Source organism: Lates calcarifer, linkage group LG23 (genome assembly GCF_001640805.2).
Source record: "Lates calcarifer isolate ASB-BC8 linkage group LG23, TLL_Latcal_v3, whole genome shotgun sequence".
NCBI classification, from domain to species: Eukaryota; Metazoa; Chordata; class Actinopteri; family Centropomidae; genus Lates; species Lates calcarifer.
The window spans coordinates 9,928,768-9,952,558 of NC_066855.1; the positions used below are offsets into that span (position 1 = coordinate 9,928,768).

The following is a 23,791-nucleotide window of genomic DNA, read 5'->3' on the forward strand; positions in this document are numbered from 1 at the left end:
TGCTTGTGGTCTCTTCTCCTCTGATTTTGCTCAATCCACCGCCTTGTGTTTTCCCAACTTACTGATCTGTTTATCTTATTAGACACCCTTCTGTGGATAAAATCTACGAGCTGCAGCTCAGGTAAATCCAGAAAAAGATGCAACAGAGAAGGTCTGAGTCTCACTGTACTACACTTCTGACAGGGAGAAAAAATGAGGAAGACAAGGGAGAATTTGGGCAGAATAGAGGTGGAGTTTGGCACATTTCAACAAACAGGCCTTCCTCCTATTTTACAGATTTTTCTGTATCCAGCACCTATCCCATTAAGGTTTGGTAGATGTGTAAATGATCACTCATAATTATAAAGGCTAATTACTATCTTTGATTCCACAGCCGTTCTGTGACAAAACACCTTTGCATGTGCAGTAAACTGAATTTCCTTTATATGCTACAATGTAAACACACACATGGAAATATTAACACCTTAGCATTAAGACTCCCTTACCAGAAACCAAAAATTCCTAAGCATAATATAAAGGAGCTGCCTCTTTTCTCATGAAGCTTCTACCTGTGATGATGAAATCAGCAGAGCTCCCTCTGGTGGAGTACAGATGACAATCTGTATGACAAGCACAGTTGACGAGTGTATTACAAGGTCTAAACTGCACCTGAACTCCTGATCTGGGAGAATGTGCCGTCTGATACCCCTGAGATGAGAGGAAGCTACGTTCTCTTCCTCCACTCTTTCCCTATTAATAAAAAAAATACATGTAATTATCACACGCCACCTAGCACCCGTCCCTCTCCTTATCCTCTTCTGTCTAATCCTCTCAGCCTAATAACGGAGTAACAGACACAGTAGGCACAGTCCTTGAGAAAAAATAAAAAAATAAAAACCTCCCGAGATTGCATCAGCATGTGGTGGCTACAGAGTTATCGGAGTCAGCTGTCAAAGTGTTTTCTTGTGCTCAAACATGATGATGTAGCTATATGGTCCCTATTCTGTGTCCACCACTGAAATCATTTAGTCTAAACATCAGTAATGAGAAGCAGCTGTTATCCTTCACCAGCTGAGCTCAAATGAAATGACAAGTAAAGTGCTGCAAGCAACTAACAAGGGCTATGTTGCTGCCTTCAAATCCAATGCAGTCTCTTTGAAGCAGTTACTCTGTCACTACTTTATTGAAATTCTTAATTTGATGAGGGGGAAGAGAGAGCAGGGAAAGGTGCCGTGTTGATGTATGTGCTGGTTTGTCTGTGATCTCATCTGTGATCTTAATGACTGTGACTTTGTAAATGTGGTAACATGTGGTGAGAAAACTATTTACACTGTGTTTGTGAGGGCAAAAACTCAAGTTTCATCCATTTATTATGTGGATGATGTGAATTAAAAGAAATATGCTTCATCTTTTTGTGTGATTTCACATTCACAGGCAACATGGCAGCGACAAAGGCACATATATTTGTGCTCAGTTCTTGAGTAAGATGTATTAAAGTTCTCCTGACTTTTTTGTGAGGAAATATTGATACTGCTGCTATTGTGCATATTTTTCAAAAGAGACCAAAACCATTTTTTTAAAAACTTGTTTGTGGAAACAGCTCATAGCTTTAGGCTACTGGGTAGATGTTTCCCATTGCAGTTTGACCACTCAAACAATTTGTGTCAGTGGCTACTCACTCAAATATCCTCTGTGGCACATTTTCCCTATAGACCATAAATTACACCAAGGATTTCTCTGCTCTCAACAACTAATCTAATTCAGTTCAACTTTGAAAAAGGTTTTGTCACTTACGGGCAATTGACATTCCAGTAGCTTGTAATACAAAATTACACACGGATGCATCGCTATTTAATGTGCAGTTTTTTTTTTTTTTAAATCACAGACAACACCTTTTGCACGCTTTAATTGTCTGCAGACATGGTGGATTTCTTGACAGCACGTCTGTTCCATGCTCATTAAGTCCTGTAGCTTGAAAAACAAGGCAGCCTTTGTTAGCTGAATATGGACATGTGAGTCTTTCATCTGCAGTGTTTGTGACGGGCCTACAGAATGCAAAATATAATACTGAAAGAACCAAGACAGAGGCATGGATGGAGATATTAGTCATGTGTATCTCTCTCTCTCTCTCTCTATATATATATATATATATATATATATATACATATAATAAGTAATAAGACATAAGTATAATGTCTGCACATAGTAGACAAGTGTTTGAATAATCAGTCACATACTGAGAGATACTGAACGATGCAAACTGTCTCTGTTGTGTCAGAAAGGAGGAGATAATGTACTAAACTGATCATTTGGGGGGCACCAACATTTTTTTTTTCCAATTAATTAATTTGAATCAGAAACTTAATCTGCCAATTGTACTCAGTTCCAAGGCAAGATGATGGGCCTGTCACGGTATGTTGCCAACAGGTAAGTCTGCTCCCACGTTTATAATTGTGTTGCTTTCATACAGCAGCTGGGTGGGGTAGTGGGGGACATGGCCCATTGGCTTTAAGCCTGGAGAACGTCCTCCCTAGCAGGATGGATCAGCAGAGGAGCGACAGCATCGTGGATTAGTGCAGCCTGTCAAGGTCTGACGGTGCAGTGACAATTTAATCGCTGAACTGGCTCCCCGTAGAAAAAGGAAGATGAGAGGAAGAAAAACAGGAAGGGAAAGTTAAGAGGCTGTGGTCTTCATTTATGTGATTCATTTAGTCATATCAGATTCTGTTAATACTGCTGTCAACATCTCCTGGGTCCTAGGGAAAAAATAAAGAAAAAAAAACATAAACTGGCTCACAGAGACATAGACAAACACACACAGGCACACCCAGCCAATCCTTAAGCTTAACCTTACAGCAAAGTGCCAATAGAAATAACTCTTTTCCTCATGGGGACTAGAGAATAGCAGAGGGGTTTTTCATTCTTTTTGTAAGATTTCATGTGTTTCCTCATCAGGATAGATGAACATGTCCCCCAAGGCATTGGGATACACAGAGACATAAAGCGTAAGCACTTATGAAATACTGGTTTTACTAGTTATCCATCTGCACAGATGAGTTTTGAAGGAAAGGGCATAAAACAAATCAATGTTCATTTAAATATGAGCCAATATCTTATGTCAGCATAGCTTTGGATGAAGCAATCTAATGTGCAAATTTTCTCTATGAATTATTCACGACAGCAGCCATTCTTACCATTAGCTGACAATTATTCTAATGTCTGATCAATCAGAATCAATGCACAAAATATACTGCAAAGGATTAAGTGATGATAGAGCATTTCAATGTAACTGCCTTACCAGGCGCTTTCTAAGTGAGTCAACAACTATTTTTTTCCTGCTTCTGGCCTCATACTAATGAGAGAAGAAGTTACCATGGTAATAGTAGACACGAGCTACCTTGAGCTTTGCCAGGCTTTTAATGTGCACACACACACAAAGACACAAGAACTCACACACTCAGAGGATAGCGATTTCATCCTCCATGCTGAGGTGAATAAAAGCAAAACCACGAAATATGTCCGGATATCTAAAGGCATGGTAAAAGAAACCATCAGGTAAGTCTGACTTTTACTTCTGTGATCATCATTATTAAAGGCAGCAACAAATCTCCTTTGCCTGTGCAGTGTCTATCAAGCAAGGCAGGGCAAATCCATTTTCTTTGACTTTAACTAAACCTATAACTGATGCCAGAATGGCACTGATAAAATCTTTCACTCAAACATACGTAAACACCCATTATCATAGGCTCATTGAGTCTACATTTATACCCTTCTATACTGGTTGCATGTTTTAGACCTTCTCTTAAGATATATTATATATACAGACCACTAAGTCCTTGATACTAGCAGTATCACTACATTAGAAAAAAAAACATTCAAATATCTTACCAGAGATGAATATGGTAAAATGTGTTTGTTAAAAATCATTTATTAAAATTCAGACTGCACTCTGTTTAATTCTCATGTAACCCTCTTCTCAACTAGTGATTTCGCATTTTCATATCATTATTATGGATTCACATATAAATTAGAACCCGTAATATTGTTTTACTGGGTATAAACAACTGTAGCCATGCACAAATTGTTTTTCCTCCTCATGTTTTTCTTTGGCAAGTTGGCAGCATCAAGCTGTTTCAACTTTAAAGCTTACTTGCAGCAGCTTTGCATCATCTGCGCAACATAACTGAGCCTCTGTGTCATGTGTTGTGGATACAATGCCCATACAAGTTAGGAAACATTATGTGAAAAGCAGGCAAGTATTTTCAGCGCAGGGAGACCAGTTTTCCTACTAATTTTTGCCTGGATAATCATTTCCATTTAAGTCAAGAAAAAACAGACTTTGCAGCATGGGATGATTTTACTGCAGAAAGAATAGCTGCTTTACTACGCTGAAACCCTGCATGTAAGTAAGTGTTATTTGTGCATGTATGAAGGCTCAATCAAGAATTCACTTTTTTTTTTTTTTCATGTACAGCTTCTCAGTGCCTCAATGTTATGACCATTGCTGTGTGTCACCACAACACAACACAACACAACACCTTGTGGTGGCCAGAGCTGCAGTGCACCCTCATTCCAACTAATGTATTCCACAACGCCCTCCAACCGTGGCTAACTGCATGCTTTTGGTTTGCTGAGCACATGTCTGCTGAGCCCTCACATCAAAGTCAAAACCTGCATCACTGAACAGGTCTAGTTTATTTTATTTTTTTTAACTAGAACCTGCTAGAAATAACTGTGTTGAAAAATACAGAAAGAGCATTACTTGGGTTGGGGCATATCATTAGTAAGAGCTAAGCTGAATGGTGGGCATCCATGCAGAATGATCAATTACAACACAGTTATTTCCGTAAGATATTATCAGAGGCCATAAGGTCCCATTTTGTCTCATGCTCTGGGAGGACTTTAAGTGGCTCTGGCTAGCTCCGCTTCACTGAATTACACACATGCCTTCCTGTAATTCACAGACCTCACATACAGAACAGAGCAATGCATTACTCTTCACTCAACCAATTAACCTCCCAATAACTGCTGCCATGTTTTTTAAGCACAATGATTCAAAATGACACAAAACACACATTTGAAAATTTTCAGTAGCGATAAAGCAGCACTGAAATTTTGGTGTTGATAATTAGCATCATTGCCATTGTACTGCCCACACACACAGATTCAAGCATGAGTGCATGGTTCAAAGAACAGTTAAATGCTATTTTTCTTTAAAAACAAATGAACAAATCCTATTCAAACTCTTGTGGATAATATCCTGGACAATTTTAACCTGAATCTCTCATCTGGAGGAAAAAATATTTAAAACCTATTTCAGTCATAAGTAAATACACTTGTGGCTGCGTGCAGTTATTGTTATTCCACCCAGAGCTGTCAGAATGCACCATTATGCATGGAGTGACAGTTGTGGAGGTAGCTGTATACTCTATGGCACTGTCAGAGCACTGGCAGGTCCAAGCTGCACTGGCACAGCCAAAGTGTCCCAGCAGTCTGCCGCAGGTTCTATTTGTCACATACTGACAATGAATTCTCACGCTATGCAACAGTTCTCGCAGGATCATGGGAACATGTGTTATCTCTCCCAATGTTAATTTAATTTTGGGTGCCGTATATGCGCCAGTGGCGATTCTTTACCTCGGGCTTGAGGACATACTTTCCCCCTGAGGAAAAAGAAGCTTTAGTGCAGTTTTTTTTCTCCAGACTCACCAACATAAAACTGTGTGAGTTCTGTGGTGCTGAACACAAGAATAGTAAAACAGGTGACATGATTGGGTATGACAGCCAGCTCTGCTACACCTCCTGATAATGTATTCCTCCACCTTTGGCTTTTTTATATATATTTTCATAGAATATATGCATTCTACTTTTGTGTCCTCAGTGAGTCTGACATCTCAGGGCAAAAGAAAAGTGTGTCATCATCTTATAGTCTCTTCTTTGCTATAAGGAATGAATGTCAAAATCATTTGATTTGTGCTGTGCCTGACAACTGATGCTTAATATTTCAGAGACCAGATTTCTATGAAGTAAACAGACATTGCATTGACACAGCACTGCAAACTGCAAATGGAGGTTTTGAATACTGTAACTAATATTTGTCTCGTTAAAGTTTAACAATTCATTTTGGAATCTGAAACTGGTTTAAATCACATTTTATGAATGTTATGCATCATAACTTTAAATAACATGGTCCACCACATTTGGCATTTGCCACTGCACAAGTTTAACCTCTGATCTAAAAAAGTCAAAACAGAAAAATACACTTTTGGTTTGACCTTTGAGTCATTTTTCTGCTATTTTCTACTAATAAAAGGAGGAGCATTTTGGGGAAAAAACCTTGATTGAGAATGGTGCACAATCTATACACTAGTAATTCTGTACAGTCATGTGTCAAACACCAAATATCCCAAGATCTTTGAATTATTGTACATTTATGGCACTTAGGATATAAGAAGCAACAGCACTGATGTGGAAGTAGGTCTTAAACTCACATTTGCATGTTTATTTTGGGCTCCTTATTAGCATTGGCAAACATGAGCATCCGGCATGGGGGTGGGGGGGGCTTTAGCGAGGGTGGAGAGCAAGGGAAATGTTTCATAACAAACTAAATTGATTCCCAAGTTCAAAACTGTGTTTTCATCCAATGATTCAAGTGTTTAAAGATTGTTCTGACATCTATACTTGTCTCATGTTGGAAAACATCCAGCCATCTATTATGCTCTTTGCACTGTGGCTTGGAGGAGAAGATGACGTCAAAGGAGGCAGCAATCGTTAAATCCTTACTTTTCTCTACTTAAGAACAAGAATGAAGAGACGAGCAGTAACTGTCATGAGGACGCTGATCCAGCGTTGCTTGGAAGGAATGACTGATCAACAGCAGTATCTCCATCTCCAGCATCCTAAACTTGAGTGTAAACCATTTGCCTTCTATTTCTTCAAGTAACAACTTTTTCTGGAACGTGGATCGACAATATCTGGATATATCTCCATGTACAGTATATCCAACAGGAAGAAGAGCAGAGGACATGTACACTGTAGCATGAATTTAATAACAGCACAGTCGCAACCCTACGGGTATTTGCAACTTTTGGCCCATTGTTTTGGTCTGTCAGTCCATATGGTTGAATCCCTAAGAAATAAAGCTATGAGCAGCAATTTTCAACAAACACAAGCTGACTGTACTTTACCTGCTCAGCATGGAATGGCGAAGATCCGAAGTAAACAAAAGGCTGATGAGGAGAATTGAGCATTTTGCAAGCCAGAAGGAGACAGTTTTCTCAGGGGTTGGTGGACCAACCAAGAGTAAAAAAAGATGAGTGAATATTGGAAGAGGGACTATTTTAAGTAATGGAATATAAGGAATGATGGTTTGATACCACATTTTGAACTGTTTCAACTGCTGCTCTGAATAGTAGTAGGGCTCAGAAATCCATTAATGCAACTTTAATACAGACAGAAGATTCAATTTTGTTATTTTCAAACTACTTATTGCTAGTTGTCTGGAGTTCCACCAAGCAGTGATGACATTAACATGGCAGTGATTTCTGAGTAAAGTGACAGTGTTTCTCTGACTTACTGCCTCGACCTGTCTCAAGCAAAAGAAAGCAACCTTTCAATAAAAGAACTTGCAAACCTGTAATCATTCTTTCACACAACAGGCACTTGGCTCAAGAAATAGGCAGACAAGACCTCTAGGTTAGGCCCTCCAGTCCATCCTGAAACCTGTATGCAGCCATTCAGCTGTCACTAATTATAGCCCAGAGGGCAGTTGCCATGAGTCTTCAGGGTTTCTTGATACTGCTGTTACACAGGTGGCACGTTCCAAGTTGTTGTGTCGGCCACCGTAATTTGACAGGAAACACACACTTACTCTCCCTCCCATCATTTAATTAGCTGTCTCACAGTGAAATTATATATCATTATATCATCAAATATACAAGTGTTGAGAATATGAATCCTTGACTCAGTAACGTTTTATGCTTTGAAAATAATAATAATTTTACATTTTTCATAGCTAGTTACAACTAAAATGTTCCTCCTTTGTCAAATCAAGTGGTCAGTTAAATGCACAATTTCCTGTTTTCAAATTTCTTTTGTTCAACATTTACTTTTTGGAGAAATTTGACTCATGCTCCTGTGTCATTTATAATGCACTATTTTTTTCTAAGATAAAGATTTAAATCCTTTAATCCCAGGTAGGTGTACTAATGAGCTGTTTTTCAATTCAGCACAACTCTTCAGTCAGAGAACATTTCTTATCATGTATTTTTAAAGTGATGCATTTTTAAAGTGATATATCAGAGCGACTGCAGAGTTGAAGTTGGTAGCGCATGGGGCTGTGGGTAGGTGTGGGGCAGACATGCGTCAATGTATCAAGAGGAAAGAAGTTGAAGGTCTAATCAGGAACTTGCACCCACATTTAATGGCACACGTATGCACATCAATCTGCAATACACATACAATCACATACTGTATGCTTCCTGGCATACTCTAATATAAGGTGTGTACAATTCACTTTCAATTGTCTACTGCTGTATATTCCTCCTCTTTTCTGTCTCCTTGCAAGAACTATGTACCTTTTGTTGAGCGTTATACAAATGAACTGATCTGTACCTTATATATAAAGAAACATAATGATAATAAAGGTAGCATGACAGACAAACAGTTTATGTTTGCTAACGTTGGCAAATATGTTGTCAAAGGCATTAAAAATAGTTCATAATAGAATTAGTTTCTTTGCCATCTAAGTTACGCCAGTCACATTATAAAATATGCCAAAGCACATCAAGGGTATATTAACAAGAGTTACCTGTATTTATTATCCCGGGCAGTCAGGGTTTGAGTGACTGCCGGAGGGAAACAAAAGGAAAAAAGAAAGAAAAGAAAATGGCAAAAAAGTCAGCTGCTTTTAAGTAAGATCAAAGAAAGATCTTGCAAGAGCCCCTTTTTTATACCTACCATTAAAATGTACCTCATACCAAAGAGGTCATATCAAACAACACTCATGCCAAGGTTAATACATGAGGAAAAAGCCATTTTATAAGACTTCCACCAACATTAAAACTTTTGTCAGACCCAATTGAAGATAGAGGTTTGATCACATTTGATCACATGTGCATCCTAGTTGAATGTGCATGGAAACATTTTCTCTCCATTTGCCTAGTTTGGGTTGTGCAGATCTGAGAATCAGCTGCATCTAATGCAGCCAAAGCACCTCTGATCCCTGGGTTAGCGGTTTGGATGATTGTGCATTTGCACAACGATTTTCCTGTGTTTCATCACTCTAAGAACACAGTCTGTCAGTCTGGGGACAAAAAAAGCGTGTGGGATGAAAATGAGCCCAAGGTTAGCGATTGGAAGGGAAGGGCACAGAGAGGAAACATCAATGCTGAGCAAGAAACCAAATGCCTCCGACGTACACACACACACATACACACTGGCACACAAGCGCCATAACCCTCACCTGCAGTGTCTGTGAACCCCAGCCACAGTTTCGATGATGGAGCACTCCCCCTCATTAAGACAAAAGGCCAGGTCCTTGTCTTCCACACATGGCTTGAAGACCTCTGAACGTGGGCTAGGAAGTGTGGGGGCCATTGCTGGAGACAGAAAGGAGAGACAGATTTAGTTACAGCTGAACAGAAAAACTGATATAAAAAAAGGTCATTTCTTTCATTCTTTCAACTTTGCAACTTAAATCACAGCTAAATCACACAGGAAGGTTTTCTCATTTCTTTAATCTCTTTGATGTGCTACTGCACATAGCTGTCATGGCTGTAGTTCTCCTACAGTGATTTTCATTTTTGTACTAATATGACCACTCTGTTCAGAATGAAAGAGAAGACTTCATTCCTTGTTGACTTCTGAAACTCAGTGGCCTAAAGGCAGGATAGCCTTAGGAACAACTCTCCTCATTACGGACTGAGTAAAATTAGCATTTTCTGCCTCAAGAGTTGTGACTTTGACCTGATGCAATAGGAAAGCAAAATAATGATGTAAAGCACGTTACTGACTGCAATAACATGGTTTAGTATTATGACTGTTTTGAGTACTGCACTGCTTTTTGTGTATGTGTTGCATTTGTTGCTTTTATTAAACATATATACTGCACTCCTGCTGTTTGTTTCAAATGAAGTAGTTTAACCACAACTCCTCTGTGAATTTCCTGGCGTGCTGCTTTTGGTAACAGTTGGAAAACACAGAAATAATAATAATGTTCTACTACATGTTGCTAATGTTACACCACACAGAGGCAGAACAGAGAGAGAGTGAGATGAGCCTGGTGATGTGGCTTTAATTCTCTTCTTCTAGTCTGACCCTGAGCTGCTCTCACATCAAGAGCATGGCTGCCATGTACAAGCACTGCAATGCAGGGCTCTCCACCCTGTGAAATATGCACAGCTGTCAGGCATGTGGTCACAGCAACATATAAATAATGCCTGCTAGCATTTGCAACCACATGCTAATGTATGCAGATATTCTATCAAAATCATTCATGCTCAAGTGCACATGTGTGCATACAGTACACACACACACACACACACACACACACACACACACACAAATACGTATACAGTAACACAGACATCAACACTCAGGAGCTCTTTCACTCCATCATGTAGTCAACCATTGAAAATTGGATTGACTGGTATTATGCTCAATACCTTGCCAATACAATTGGATTACACATCTGATTCTGCTTTCATCCATTTATATTATGCACACAGGCACACACATGCGCTCACACACCAGATTTTTCTAATTGTCACCCTGGGCCTATTTCTATCATCCTTTTGTGTGACTCTGCCAAATCTTTGTTGCCCAATCTGCTTTATGTGCCGCACCTCTGCTGGCCAATGGCCTTTTTTCCAGCTCAGGCTCTGGCGACCAATCGCGCGCGGCTGAGTAAAAACTCGGTAATCCGTTTGTTGTGCCCCAGCGCCCAGTTCAATCTGTGTTTTGTTTATGGCCATTGATCGATAAATCTGGGGCTCTTGATGTAAGGCCCAAGAGATGATGAGAGATCAGAGGGAACACAAAAAGAGATATGTGGTGCTTCTGGGGCCAACCAAGACTCTACTCCGCCTGAGTAAAAACTTTGGAAGATATCATTTAAACCACTTACTGTAGCAGCTGAGATCATATCTTCAGCTTCATTTGGGGTCTCTGTTTTTTTTAAAGTTATCTAGGAGTATGTATTTCACAGGTAAGACAGGTAATACTTTCATATTCTGTATCTGATGCATGCCTTGCTTTTTTGATTGCTCCTTAGAATAATTTTTGGATCAGCTCTTATTTATCAGCCCCTAGAGTGCGATGCATATGAAAGTAGGCCTCGAACCCAAGCTGACTCTCTCACTCTCTAGGCTTTAAAAGACACTGCATTACATCTTGTAATATTAATTCCACAAATTCCCATAGTGGATTGTTCAAAAGGTTATCTATTCCAAGACACAACTTTAATAATAGAAAATAGAACACAACGTCCCCCATGTGGTACGCTTGTCCACGGCAATAATTGTCATGGTGTTTAAAGTCCCTTGTAGCTTTTTATTCAGACAGCAGCAGTGACCACATGTGAGAAATAACACGTTTGATATATGAAGACAGCGCCCGCCATGTTGGGTCAGTGGTTCAGGTTTAAGCATACGAGGAAGTGCTTTTCCGACAAAAGAGAAAATTGATTTTGTGCTGTAAGCCTAACCATTGATATATTTACATGAGAAAAGCCAAGGTCACGCAGATACCAAACACCCTTTTAGTACCTGTATCACAAGTAATCTTATCTGTGCTCAAGTGTTTCAAAAACTTTATTTTTCAAACTTGTCATTTTATCTTTTTTCACCAAAGAAGAGCCAGTAGAGCGCGCTTTTCCTGATGTATTCTCTTGGAAAATGGTTCAAGTGCACCATCATCTAATTTGTCACATGTTGTTGACAGAGCACAGGGCTATGATGTGATCTACACAAGGTGACTGTAGCACCAATGACACAGCACTTTGGGAATCCAAGATGATGTATGACGTCTCCTCTCTTATTTTTTTAACACAAGGGGACAAAGCTCCCACAAAACTCAGAGGCACATTACAGCACCACCTTTTGTATATTGATTTCTCTTTTTCTGACAGTGAATGTGCCGGTTTCACACCCAGAGAGGGGGAGGCTGACATAAGTGTCTTAAATTAAACATATTATGGCTTATTTTAAATGTGCTAAGGATTTCTGGAACAGCTGATTTTTGAGATGTCCCGTGGTTTTTAATATTGCACCAACACCAGCACCCAATGATTCATTTGACCTCTAAAGCAGAGCCCAGCTCCATCTTAAAACTGAATAAAAAGTGCTAAGTCTCTCACCTGTCATTCTACAAAATAAAGGCTCTGCTATTTTTCACCAGGTGTGAGGTCTACAAACAAATAGGCTGCACTGATTACCTCTTGAAAATCTGCACTAAAAACCTCTTAAGTCTTAAAGGATTACCTCCACTCTTTTAGTACTGTTGGCCACATCAAGGAACAAGTCATCTTCAGATATGTTTGGCCTCGAGCAATACAGGCTGTCAATTTCTTATGGGTTTCCTTTTCATCACTGTGACAGGCAAGAAATGGTAAAAAATCTGCAGCGCAGCAAGCACAACTTGGGCACTTTTGAACGAGCACCTGTCAAGAAGGATCCTGTCGGAATGCTACGTTCCTTAAATATTCCCCCCCTGTCAGAAATAAAGCAAGTTAAGAAAGCAATTAATCAGTTTCTCGAATGTGTCAGTGCAGAATGGTGATAATGTGGGCGCTTGTTTTGATGTGAGATTTTCTGTGTTGTCATTTCTCGACTATCGAGGGACTGACTCTGAATATGAACTCTGTAATTGATCTAAGAAGTCAAACCAATTATAGCTAATTTTTCCTGAAGACAGATTTTTGCACCTTTTGATATAAAACCAGTAGTAAAAGCACGTCACACTTTAGAAAAAATGAATCTCCAGCTTCATTATTGAGGTTATAGCTGATAAATGATGTGTCCCTTGCTTTTAGTTATTATTAAGATGCAGTGTTGCGACTAATTATGACAAACATACAAGTTGCCGTTAAGTTCATTTATCAACACTTACAATGAAGTCTTTTTTTTTTAACCAAATAAAACTCTTGCAATGCAAGCAAACTCCGTGAAACTCAGACTATTAGGTAGCTGCAAAAAAAAAAAAAAAAAGGTGGAAAATGTGCTAATAAATGGCAGCTGCAGTGGGAGCGTGATTCATCCTGAACTCTTTGAAATCATTTTCACGTCTCTCACTCTCCCCGTTGCACAAAGGCAATCCAGATTGCTGATTCCCTTGGTAACTTTCAAGGAATCCACTGGCTGGGGATCACAGATTCAGATGATGCTTGAGAGATCAGAGTTATCTGAGAGGAATACTGAGGCTAGTACTTCTTCAGTTGTTACTGTCGAATCGCTTTCAATCAATATCTTCAAAAGTCTAACAGCTTAAACCAAATATAGGATTTTTTCATTTTGAAATGTGCCATTATTTCTGATGGGGAGAAATATCATTGCATGCAGATCTGTTATTATAAAATAAAGGTAACAATAACTTCACAACAAAAGCCAAATCCCATAGGTTGAAACTACAACTAGTGAAACACAATAAAGGTGAATGTGAAGCTGAACTCATGCTAGCATTACAGATGGTAATTATCACTGAAAAAGACACACAAGACTCTGACACATTGTGTTTTTTTATACAGTAAAATGGGAAAAAGTCACAGCACTACATGTTCTACTCTATCGATGCACACAGCTTATCAAAGCGCAGTGAAAGTAGGCCAGTGTCTGCAGATATTATATTATGCTGCACAGTTCAACACAGTTCTGAACTTTTGTGGTAACCACTGAGACGTTTTCAGTGTTTGCCTTTCTGCTATAAACTTTGTTCATTTGGTGGTACAGTATGTAACAAACTCAAGCCAATACGCACGCCCTGACATAGCCATGAAAATTTGGATAGAATTGTCATGCATCACTTCTTTGTGCTGTGTGATTATCTTAAATGGAATAAATGGGGAATGCTCCATTCATAATGTTTTGCTACTGTCATTGTCAGTGGCATACATCACCTCTATTTCATAGACCCACTTTCACTTTTTAGCTCTGATGCTTGATTACCTCCAATTGTTAATTATAGTGCGGCTGAAAGCTGTGGTTGTATTACAGTTTTTTGTAGCCCCTGGTTCAAATCCAATTTTAAAATTTTACATTATGCTCTCATGAAGTTGGGGAAAAAAAACTGTGACAAAAAAAGCGTTTATGTAATTACCCCATTGAGGCCTCCATTTTTGCAGAGTATTCTGCATATACTCTGCAAAAACAATGTACTATATAGATATAGTGAAATGCATACAGACACACAATCTTACTGTAGACAGAGCATCCTTGGTGCAGACAACACAAGAGACAATTCCATTTACAACTGTAGCATTTTCCTTCTATGGCTTCCTTCTAATGTGCTCATTAGTGTTCTTGTGCTGAGCCTTATCCCCCAGGAGACTGTGGTTGGGAGAGAACTGCCTGTGTTTACTGCAGCACACATCAAAGAGGGCCTTACTACGTAAAGGGAGAGTCCTAAGAGAGCCTGCTGATTGCTTACCCATCATGCACCGCTGCCTTTTGGACAGAACAATATTGAGAGAAATATATGATGCAGTAGATATGGACAAGACACTGTCCTTGATAAAAAAAAAAAGAAAAACAATAATATATTCATATATACACTAAGAACTACTTTACAGCACCTTTGCACAATATGAAAAATGTGCCAAACATATGGTTTTTATATGCCAACTCCAAAGAAAGTAAAATTTGACAGAATTGTGTCACATTAGAGATTCAAGGATTATTATCAGGCATGTTAAACACAAATACCCTTCCTGCCTCCTAAATGTGAAGATGGCAGCAGCGAATCTAACAGTAGTGCTTATGATGTCAGTCATGCTTGATTGAGTATACAAAAATATGAGACTACATGAAGCAATTCATGTAATCTGTTAAAGGTCAAAGTTAAGTCACACATGGCAATATGGAGCTTGGTACATCAGTTATGTGAGATTTCCATACAACCTAATTTGGGTGTGGATCTGCTGATATTGCATATGACCTTAAACAAGCAGGAGCAGAGGCAGCATCTTGTCATAAAGGTGGCTTATTAACGTGACTTTTGGCATTTCTTCACCAGGTATAACATATCTAGGTTACATCATGTTTCCCTATATAAATAAACTGCTGTCAAAGTCGATTTCAGTTTTTGATCTTAAACACTGTGAGACACTAAGCTAGCATTTTAGGTTGATAGTTAACTCTCATGAAAATAATTTATTCCAACTATGGCCACAGCACATGACACATAACATGGTATAAAATGCTATATACTATATATTTTACATAGGCTTCACAGAAAACAAACAGTGGTGTGAACAGCACACATAAGTATTTCAAGTGGAAAAAAATATGTTGAGCTGAGTATATATAAAGGACCTTGAAAGATAAAGCTGTGGGCAATGTATCCAATACTTAAACACTGCCATGGTCAATACGTAAACTTACAGTTCAGCAGACATGTGGCATAACCTTGTGAGGTCTGTTTGTCACGCATACACACACACACACAAACATGCGCATACATTCATGTACTGTATGTCTTGCATGTCTATGAAGACGACAAGTCTTGGGAGACCTTCTGTCCCTGACATGACACAAACAAATAGTAGTTGACCCCAGGGGATATTTGGTTAAAGGTGGCAGTCGCTGCCTGTAAGCAGGGTTAAAGAGCATGTGGCCTTGGTAGCCATGACAACCCGGTGATAGGCATTCGATGAGACATTTGTCACAGTTACTCTGTTTGTCCTTCATACCATTCCCAGTGGTGGTGGTGACTTTAAGGCTCCAAGCTGTGACATACTGCACATACTGTACATTAATTGTCTAATTATTTTGCATATGTTCAAACAAACAAGTTGATAGGGAACATGTTTCCACCGTATGGGTAAGCAGTTGCAAAGGTTTTTGAATGTTTCACAATGGAAACAGCAGATATGCAATTTCATTTCATTTCATTGCGGGGTGCATTCAGGAGTTCAAAGCACTGTTTTTCTTCTTGGTTACTGCGACATCTTTGAGTCTAGTCATTATCTAATAGCATCATTATTAGATGAACTAAAAAAGGTTTTGAATGTGTTCGCAGTGGCAGGCCCAGAGCAGCAGGTTAATAAAGTGGACCCCAGAAGACATCAAACATGCATTAAACCTTAAGGGAACAATTCACCCCCTAATGAAAAGTTTTAATTATCTACATTATCTCCTGACCCCGTGTCAGCTGAATCTTGATTAAAGTTTTGGTGATCAGAGTACACACAACAAGTAAGCCCCGGCAGTTCCAAAACCCCCTCCCTCTCCTAAACCAGCTCCAAAACAGATCATAAAGTGACCATGAAATTTCTCTCCACAACCCACGCAACATAGTGCAAGTGTTTTGCAGCCAAGAGACTACACTGCAAGTCCAAATCGCCTGTACTGCGCTCTATCAGACGGCTCAGCCTGCTTGTTGTCTGATGTGCATTATACCTCAGTTGGAGGTGCAATGTGTCTGCACTGTCAGACACAACCTGCATCTCCAACAAGAAGAGGCTGTACAAACACCAGGGGAGATGGGGCTGACATAGGCGAGAGTATGTAATTTTGCAACTGTGCAACTGTTACTTGAGAAAAGCACAGACATTCAGTGTAGCAGTCTTCTGCAGAGAGAGGAATAGACCTGGAAGTTTTTGTCTCCTCACCAGAGCTTTAAGAACTCTGAAATCACACTGGATCTGAATGTCATGCTTTCACGCACATCTTTTACTTTATTACAGCGCCTCTTATTGTACAGATGTGAGTGATGCTCTGCTGTTTGATAGACCTTGGACCTACAACTGTTACAGCAGCAGATTAAGTATTACGTATAACGTACCCTTAAGAAAATACAAAGACCACAGTGGGGTGCATGAGATTGATTGAATTTCTCTGAAATTAACATGACTCATATTGTCAGGTTATTATCAGTTCTCCGAGCTCTAGCTATGTGTTTTTCTGAAGTCGCCTTCAGGGCTTTCAGAGATAATTTGCCTCCCTTAGTTGCACATTCCACTGACTCAGTGGTGGTAACGAAGCCACTACGCCAACCGACTTCAAATGGGGATCATAACAGTGGTGCTGTGACAAGAGGCAGCAGTGGCTCCTTTTTCTCTCAACCTGCAGATCCTACTGTAGCTGTTTTTCTGCGATTAAGGTCAAAATGTAATCTGTCAGATGTTATCGACTTCCTGTTTAAGACCAGAATCAGTAATGAGGTTTATAAAAATCCTCAAACACAGAACAACATTATTAGCTGCAATTTCTCCTGTGCTAATTTGTCTTCACAACCCATATGCAGTAATATGGAACTAGACAGATAATTCATCCTGATTCATTGATTGTAATTTGTGGTGTAATTATCATAATATACCACCAGGAGGGACAAAATTACGTTACTGCTTATGATCTCAGAAATGAAACAAACATGCATTTTGCTCTACTGTATATGGTGCCTGTTATTTCTAAAGACTTTTTCTCCATATTTCTTTATTTTGTGACAGATTTGTATGTTTTTGGATGACTTTGTTAGTGGAGATGATCTATGTTACAGCAGTTTGTACTACACATCACATTAGCAAAATCGGTGCAGCCATGAGTATACGTCCATTCACTCTGGGGGAAACTCATAAAAGCTGTTAAGAATGGGATGAGTGCCTCTAGCTCATATTCAACAGTGGGCGATGTACTTTAATGCCATTATCAGCATTACTTACAGCGCAAATAACAGAGAATAACCAGCAACTTTAGAAATAAATTTGAATCTATCAAATGTATATTTAATGAGCGAGGTCGCTTTAGTGCTTTTGCCACAGCAATGACATTAAATTTAGATTTGGATTCCAAGACAGGACATGCAAGAAATGAGACACAAATTAAAGCTTGTTGGAGTTTTGCTGAAATATACATACCTGTGGTGCTGCTTGAGGAAAGACTAAGTAATTAATAATTCATTGCTATTTACAAATGGGACACCATGGAAAGAGGCTGTGAAAACTAATGAAAAACACACAGTGCACGCATGCAAATGTGCAAGAAGGCATGAAAGTGGTGAAGACCACCAATGGACCTACAGACCTAGAAATTTAATGCAGTGTACATGAGGTCTGATGTATTTTTGACATACTGACAAAGCTCACAATATCCACTCATCTCCTAAAATCTGCTTGGATGTTACCTGGTTGTGAATAATCATTACAAAAATTAGGAGGACACAGTCCTAAAAAAGCAATCTAGTTTAGATTAGAAGCAAATGATATGAATTCATAATTCATAATCATCTACTATTAAAAAACACATAACTAGTTTTAGTTTTTTTTTTTTCCACAAAATGCCAATTTACAGATATGATTGCCATCTGTAATTGGTGTGTGGCTGTGTGTATGTGCTCAGCATGTGTCCATATAAATATTTTATTAATTTCCATGAAAAGTCTTTTGTTCTTCATTACAATTTATTAACAACGCTAACAGACCATTTATAAAACGTGACATATTTGGCTTGTCTGTTAATGTGCATCTAACTGTTACCACACTGCTGCTACCACACTTGGTCTCATCTTGGCAGTGCCTGTCTCCATCTGCCTTTTTTTTTTTTAGACTATATTTAAAAAGATGGCATAAAAATTTAATCCTGGGGGTTCTGGAAGATTATGCTTTGCCAGCAGAATCTGGCAAAGAGACTGAGAGGTGCAGTTGAACGAGCACCTAATTGTGTCTTCATTTACTTACTGTAACATCTTCACTGACATGACAGTTGAAGCTAAAAAAAAAAAATAGTTGAGATGCAGGGTTATCAGTGTTATGATCACCGCACAGTTGTGTTAAAGTACTTCTCTGTGAAAAACCAGCATTTTCATTTTCCTTCCACGGGTATTCACCATGCTCCCTCTTTATGCCTGACATAAATATTTGAATTGGAAATGACTCAAAATACTGTTTTATGCAGCACTCATCTCTAGATGTGGTTTTGCACATGCAAACAGATCAAATAGTCATGAAAAGAGAGGATGAAAAGCAGAAGAGAGAAAGTTGGGAAGCCTTATTTGCCTCAACCACACTGTGTAAACCAATATAAAGATTGAGAAGTCGTTTTGATCACCAGCTACTGATGCGTTTTTCCTCTCTTCTTTTTTTTCTGTCTCGCTGTTTCTCTCTTTTTGGTTAATCCAACAGGATGCCGGCAATTATTTACACCTGAGAGCATAACAGGAGAGGAGGGGCAGTAGGCAAAGCATGAGAACTTGACAAGCAAGACAATCAAACAGCACTGGAGATACTCGCATTCCTAGGGCGCAGTTGTGTTTTTTTCTCCTCTTCTGCCTTTATCACCGGATTCCTCTCTTCCTCTGCTGCTCTCCATCTTCCTCAAGGGAACTCCGAGATGTTGCAGAAATGCAGCATCAACATGCATCCCCACCTCAGCGGAGTAAGAGGAGAGGGAGCTGAATGATTCACCTACGTGGACCAGAAAGTGGCTTCCTGTCAGCGCGGGTTGATTAAAATTCCTGGGACCAAGAATGCAGGGTGTGATGTACGACGAGCAGGTGGTGTGGGTTTAATATGCATGAGCGGACGGCTCCTGCATCTGCAGATTGGCAGTCACTGAGCTTGCCTGTCCGTTCCCTTGGCAGCTCTCTTGGCATATGGAGCTACTGAGGGCATACATGAGCATAGCAGGGGGGCCGGTCTTAGCACCCACTGATACAATTTACTCTTTTTGTGACTCCTGAGATCAGTAGGATGACAGCTATTTCCTTTTGGTGTACTTTGGTCTGTTTAGAGTAGCCAAGATGAAGGTAGAGAAGGGCATTTTTTGCTGTATATTTTATTGATTTTATACAAACAGCAGGAAACATCAAAAGGGAGGAAGATTAGAGAAGCTGGTGTAAAAATTGACTGAGATGTGGTTTGGGACTTAGGTTTACTGGAGGGAAGATGTGATTAGCCCCTACACCATCTCAACTGGTGATTCTATTGATATGAAAAAGCAAGCACAGTCCTACTCTTGATTTTTGAACAAGGAAAGCTTAGCTAGTGCTGCCTTGCACTGTATTTGACACATAAACGGTGCTTTGAAAAGGTTCGGCTGTGTAAGTATTTCAGGCAGCTGTATAGAGTCAGACTCTATGTTCATGTGGGCGCACTGCAAAGTAGAATTTTCAGTGAGTTTTTTTTTTTTTTTTTTCTATGCTTGGGCCCGTTTGTTATCGCACTAGGGGGTGTGCCACTGGCAATCCAGCCATGCACTGTAATTTTGATGTCAAGTTTGTCCAAGTTTGTGTCATCTGCTGCCTGATCGTGGTCAGCGTGGCAGAAGACATGCCACACCCATGATCTCTTATATTTTCATTACATCAGCTGGGGGGGAACGCTCCTTCACACCTCTCCAAAATCCTTTATTCACATCTGCTTGTGTGTTATATTTTTTTTACACACTCTGCAACCAGCAAGCATCTAATGGTGTAGATCAGTTAAATAAGTTACATTAAATTACAGCAATAATACCAGATCAATACCTACTAGCATCTCTCATTAGTGTTTGAGACGGGATTTCTTGGAAGGAGATCAAATGGGCTCAGCAGTACTTTTCTAGGGGATCACTGCTTCATCTAAGGAGGACTATAAACAATATCACAAAAGCTGTACACCTGATAAGAGCTGCAAAATAATATTTCAAGGATTAAAAGATTTATATTGGAGTATATACTATGCATTTTACACTTTGTTTTGTTTCAGCAAAACAGAAGCAATTTTTAGGAAATTATAAAATCAAAGGGTTTAATTCTGCCCATGACAAATGTCTATCAAATCAGTATTTTAGTATTTTGCTTCTACTTCAAAGAACTTTCTAAAAATATTACTTTCAAAAATGTAATTATACTATATTTTGTTGTCTATTTAGGGCAGTTATGACAAACATCTGGTATGTCATGTCTGGTGGTTAATGCTGAGTATATCATCTAAATTGACTGACACAAGTCCAACATGTTCTCTTAAAGTATACCTGAGGATTCCAACTATTGTTTACTATCTGCTAGCTTTAGCTGTTGATCAGTACTCAACTGCTATCTAGCTACAATGCACCAGGGGATATAGTGCTGTGCATAGGCAGCTAACGCAAGAATATTTATTGACCAACAAGACACTCTGTTGCTCTATTTGAACACCACGCTCAGTCTTTTAAGATTAGAACAGGCTGAGCATACAGAGACTGGTTTGCAATGCACATTTACAATCAGCAGTTAATGTTGTAGTTTAGCTAACTCAAACACTGTCTCATCCATAACAGATAGCAAGCCCTGTGAAAGCCATCTCCATTCAGCTCATCAACTCTTTTCAGCCATCTCTAGGTAGCAAATGTGTTTCATCAGCACTCTCTAATTGGTGTGTATTGTCAAAGCCTGATTATGCACACCAGATCCACTGTAGTTTGAAATATATCCACATGAACGTCTGTGCTCTTGTTGGTCCTCCCAAGTAAAATGATCAATTCTTTCATTAAATCCCCCAAAACAATATTTGTTAAGTGACAAAGCCCTCAAAATCCACAGAGGGAGGAGGTCAGGTGGATGGATGGATCAACAAAACATCAGACTTTAACATGGGAGACCACTGTTTAAATGTTAATTTATGAACTCAAATTCACATTGCCATGTGTATTCACTGCATCGGAGCAAATGAATAATCATAGACACATCTTAAAAATAATAAACAGGAAATAAATGATTAATATTACCCTTACCTCAGCCAGGGATATGGAAGTTATTTACTGTTGATTAATAATTGAATCTACATTAAGTAGACCTGAAATTAGTCATTTAGAAACAAATCTGTAAACACAGTGATTGTACTAATTGGATTACATTAATGATAACTAGCTTGGAAAAACTCACCAAGGGACAACAGTTAATCCCAATTATAAATCCCACTAACTGTGCATCTCATGGACAAAGCAAAGCCCTGATGAGTTTCCCTTAAACAAGGCAGATTTCCCTTGTCACCCTGTCCACTCAATATAGCCATCCATATCTTGGAGGTGGTGGTGGCTCCCTCTCTCTCTCTCTCTCTCTCACACACACACACACAAAGTTACAGTAAATTCACCCTGGCATTATCACCCCAAAGCTCGGCAAAAATAAACACAGGTAGAAACAAGCAGCTCCACAAACCCGCAAACGCCTGCTGCTTTCAATGGAGCAGTGGGAACAGGATTACATGCCTTTCAGACTGCTCACTCCCAGCAGAAACACACAACTCTGATCCCATCATGGTGACACATGCAGAAACAAGGAAAAGGTTGTGGCTTTGCCTCCCTCGGGAGTGAGCTTGTCATCAGTATTACTTGACAAGGCGGAGAGAACACTGACATAATGGTAGTAGTGTGGCCATTTTAAACAGATTTAGCAAATAATAAGTGGGAAGGAACTTTGATGACAAGTTTATGAGACGTATTAAGGAAATCTTTCAAGTTTTATCAGTAGATATGTACCTACATGCTTTACCTGTTGGTAAAGATTTTCAAGTATACCTACCTTGAAGCGATGCTGCCCAACACACACTGTGGTGCATGTCCAATTGCATAGAAATGCTGGAGTCGCAGTGATAATACACTGGGACTGGCAGCACTGGCCCTGATACTTTATCAGTGACATTCTGTTTAGCCCCCACCCCCTCCCCTCTCCCCCTCCTCCCCCAGCCTTCAGGGAGTGTCTGCTGTCTAATTCTAGCCAAATCATGGCCTGTTTAACACCTCACCACCTGGCGAGTTTATGTGCGTGAGTGTGTGGGAGAGAAGGAGAGAAACGGCATGTGTGTGTATCCAGAGCTAAGCTGAGAAAAGTGTGGTGACTGTAGGTATATTTTGACCACAGGAGTGACCTCATTCGCCGAGTTGAAGCACGACTGTAGGAGACCCACGCGCACACACACACACAAACACACACACACAGCTCATTTTAGAATGTTTTTCTTACACTTATTACTGCTTTTCTATACTTTCAACATACATACAGTACATATTGAGCAGTGCTAACAATAATGTTTGTTAACTGCATGGCTTTAGCCAACATGGTCAACGAGATTTGCTGCTAATACAAGTCATCCAGCATGAGAGCATGGAGTGATTAATGGTGATGATTTGTGCTGTCACATAGGAGCCATTAAAATCCCTGTAAAACATATTGCTTCCCCAAAATATTCTTCTCCATTCTCCGCTATGGCCTCCATCAAAGGACGTACAAAAACATTAAACCTGACGGACAAAAATGTTGTGCGTGAATGATGGTTGTGTTTTCAGAGAGTGGTTCTCTCCGGTGCATAGCATTCCCTAACAGACATATTAATCAAAGAAGTTTCGCTTGGAGCCATTTGGGGATGAATACAATACAGTCCTCTCATTCCTCCACACAACAATGTTGCCTCCGCTTGATATGTTACACTCGATGAATGCCACAGGCAAATATATTTTACTGACTGGATGTCTGTCTCCAAATTACTGCAAAAGACTTTCTCTTAAGGAAACAAAGGTAGAGAATTCTGGCTTCAGAACAGAAAACTCCTCGAGCTGAAGCACAAGATAAAGAGCTTGGAATGGCAAACAAACAGAGCTTTAGTGAGAGAGTGGCTGGGGATGAATCAATGCGGGAAATGACAGCA

The 23,791-nt window shown here is 39.5% G+C and overlaps 1 protein-coding gene across 1 annotated transcript in view; it reads right to left on the reverse strand.

Moving 5' to 3' along the window:
* Positions 1-23,791, reverse strand: part of nrg3b (neuregulin 3b) — a 174,210-nt gene that overhangs the window by 75,398 nt on the left and 75,021 nt on the right. The window contains exon 2 of the mRNA XM_018698763.2: positions 9,443-9,578. Coding sequence (XP_018554279.1) covers positions 9,443-9,578 — 136 coding nt within the window. The remainder of the gene's footprint in view (positions 1-9,442; positions 9,579-23,791) is intronic.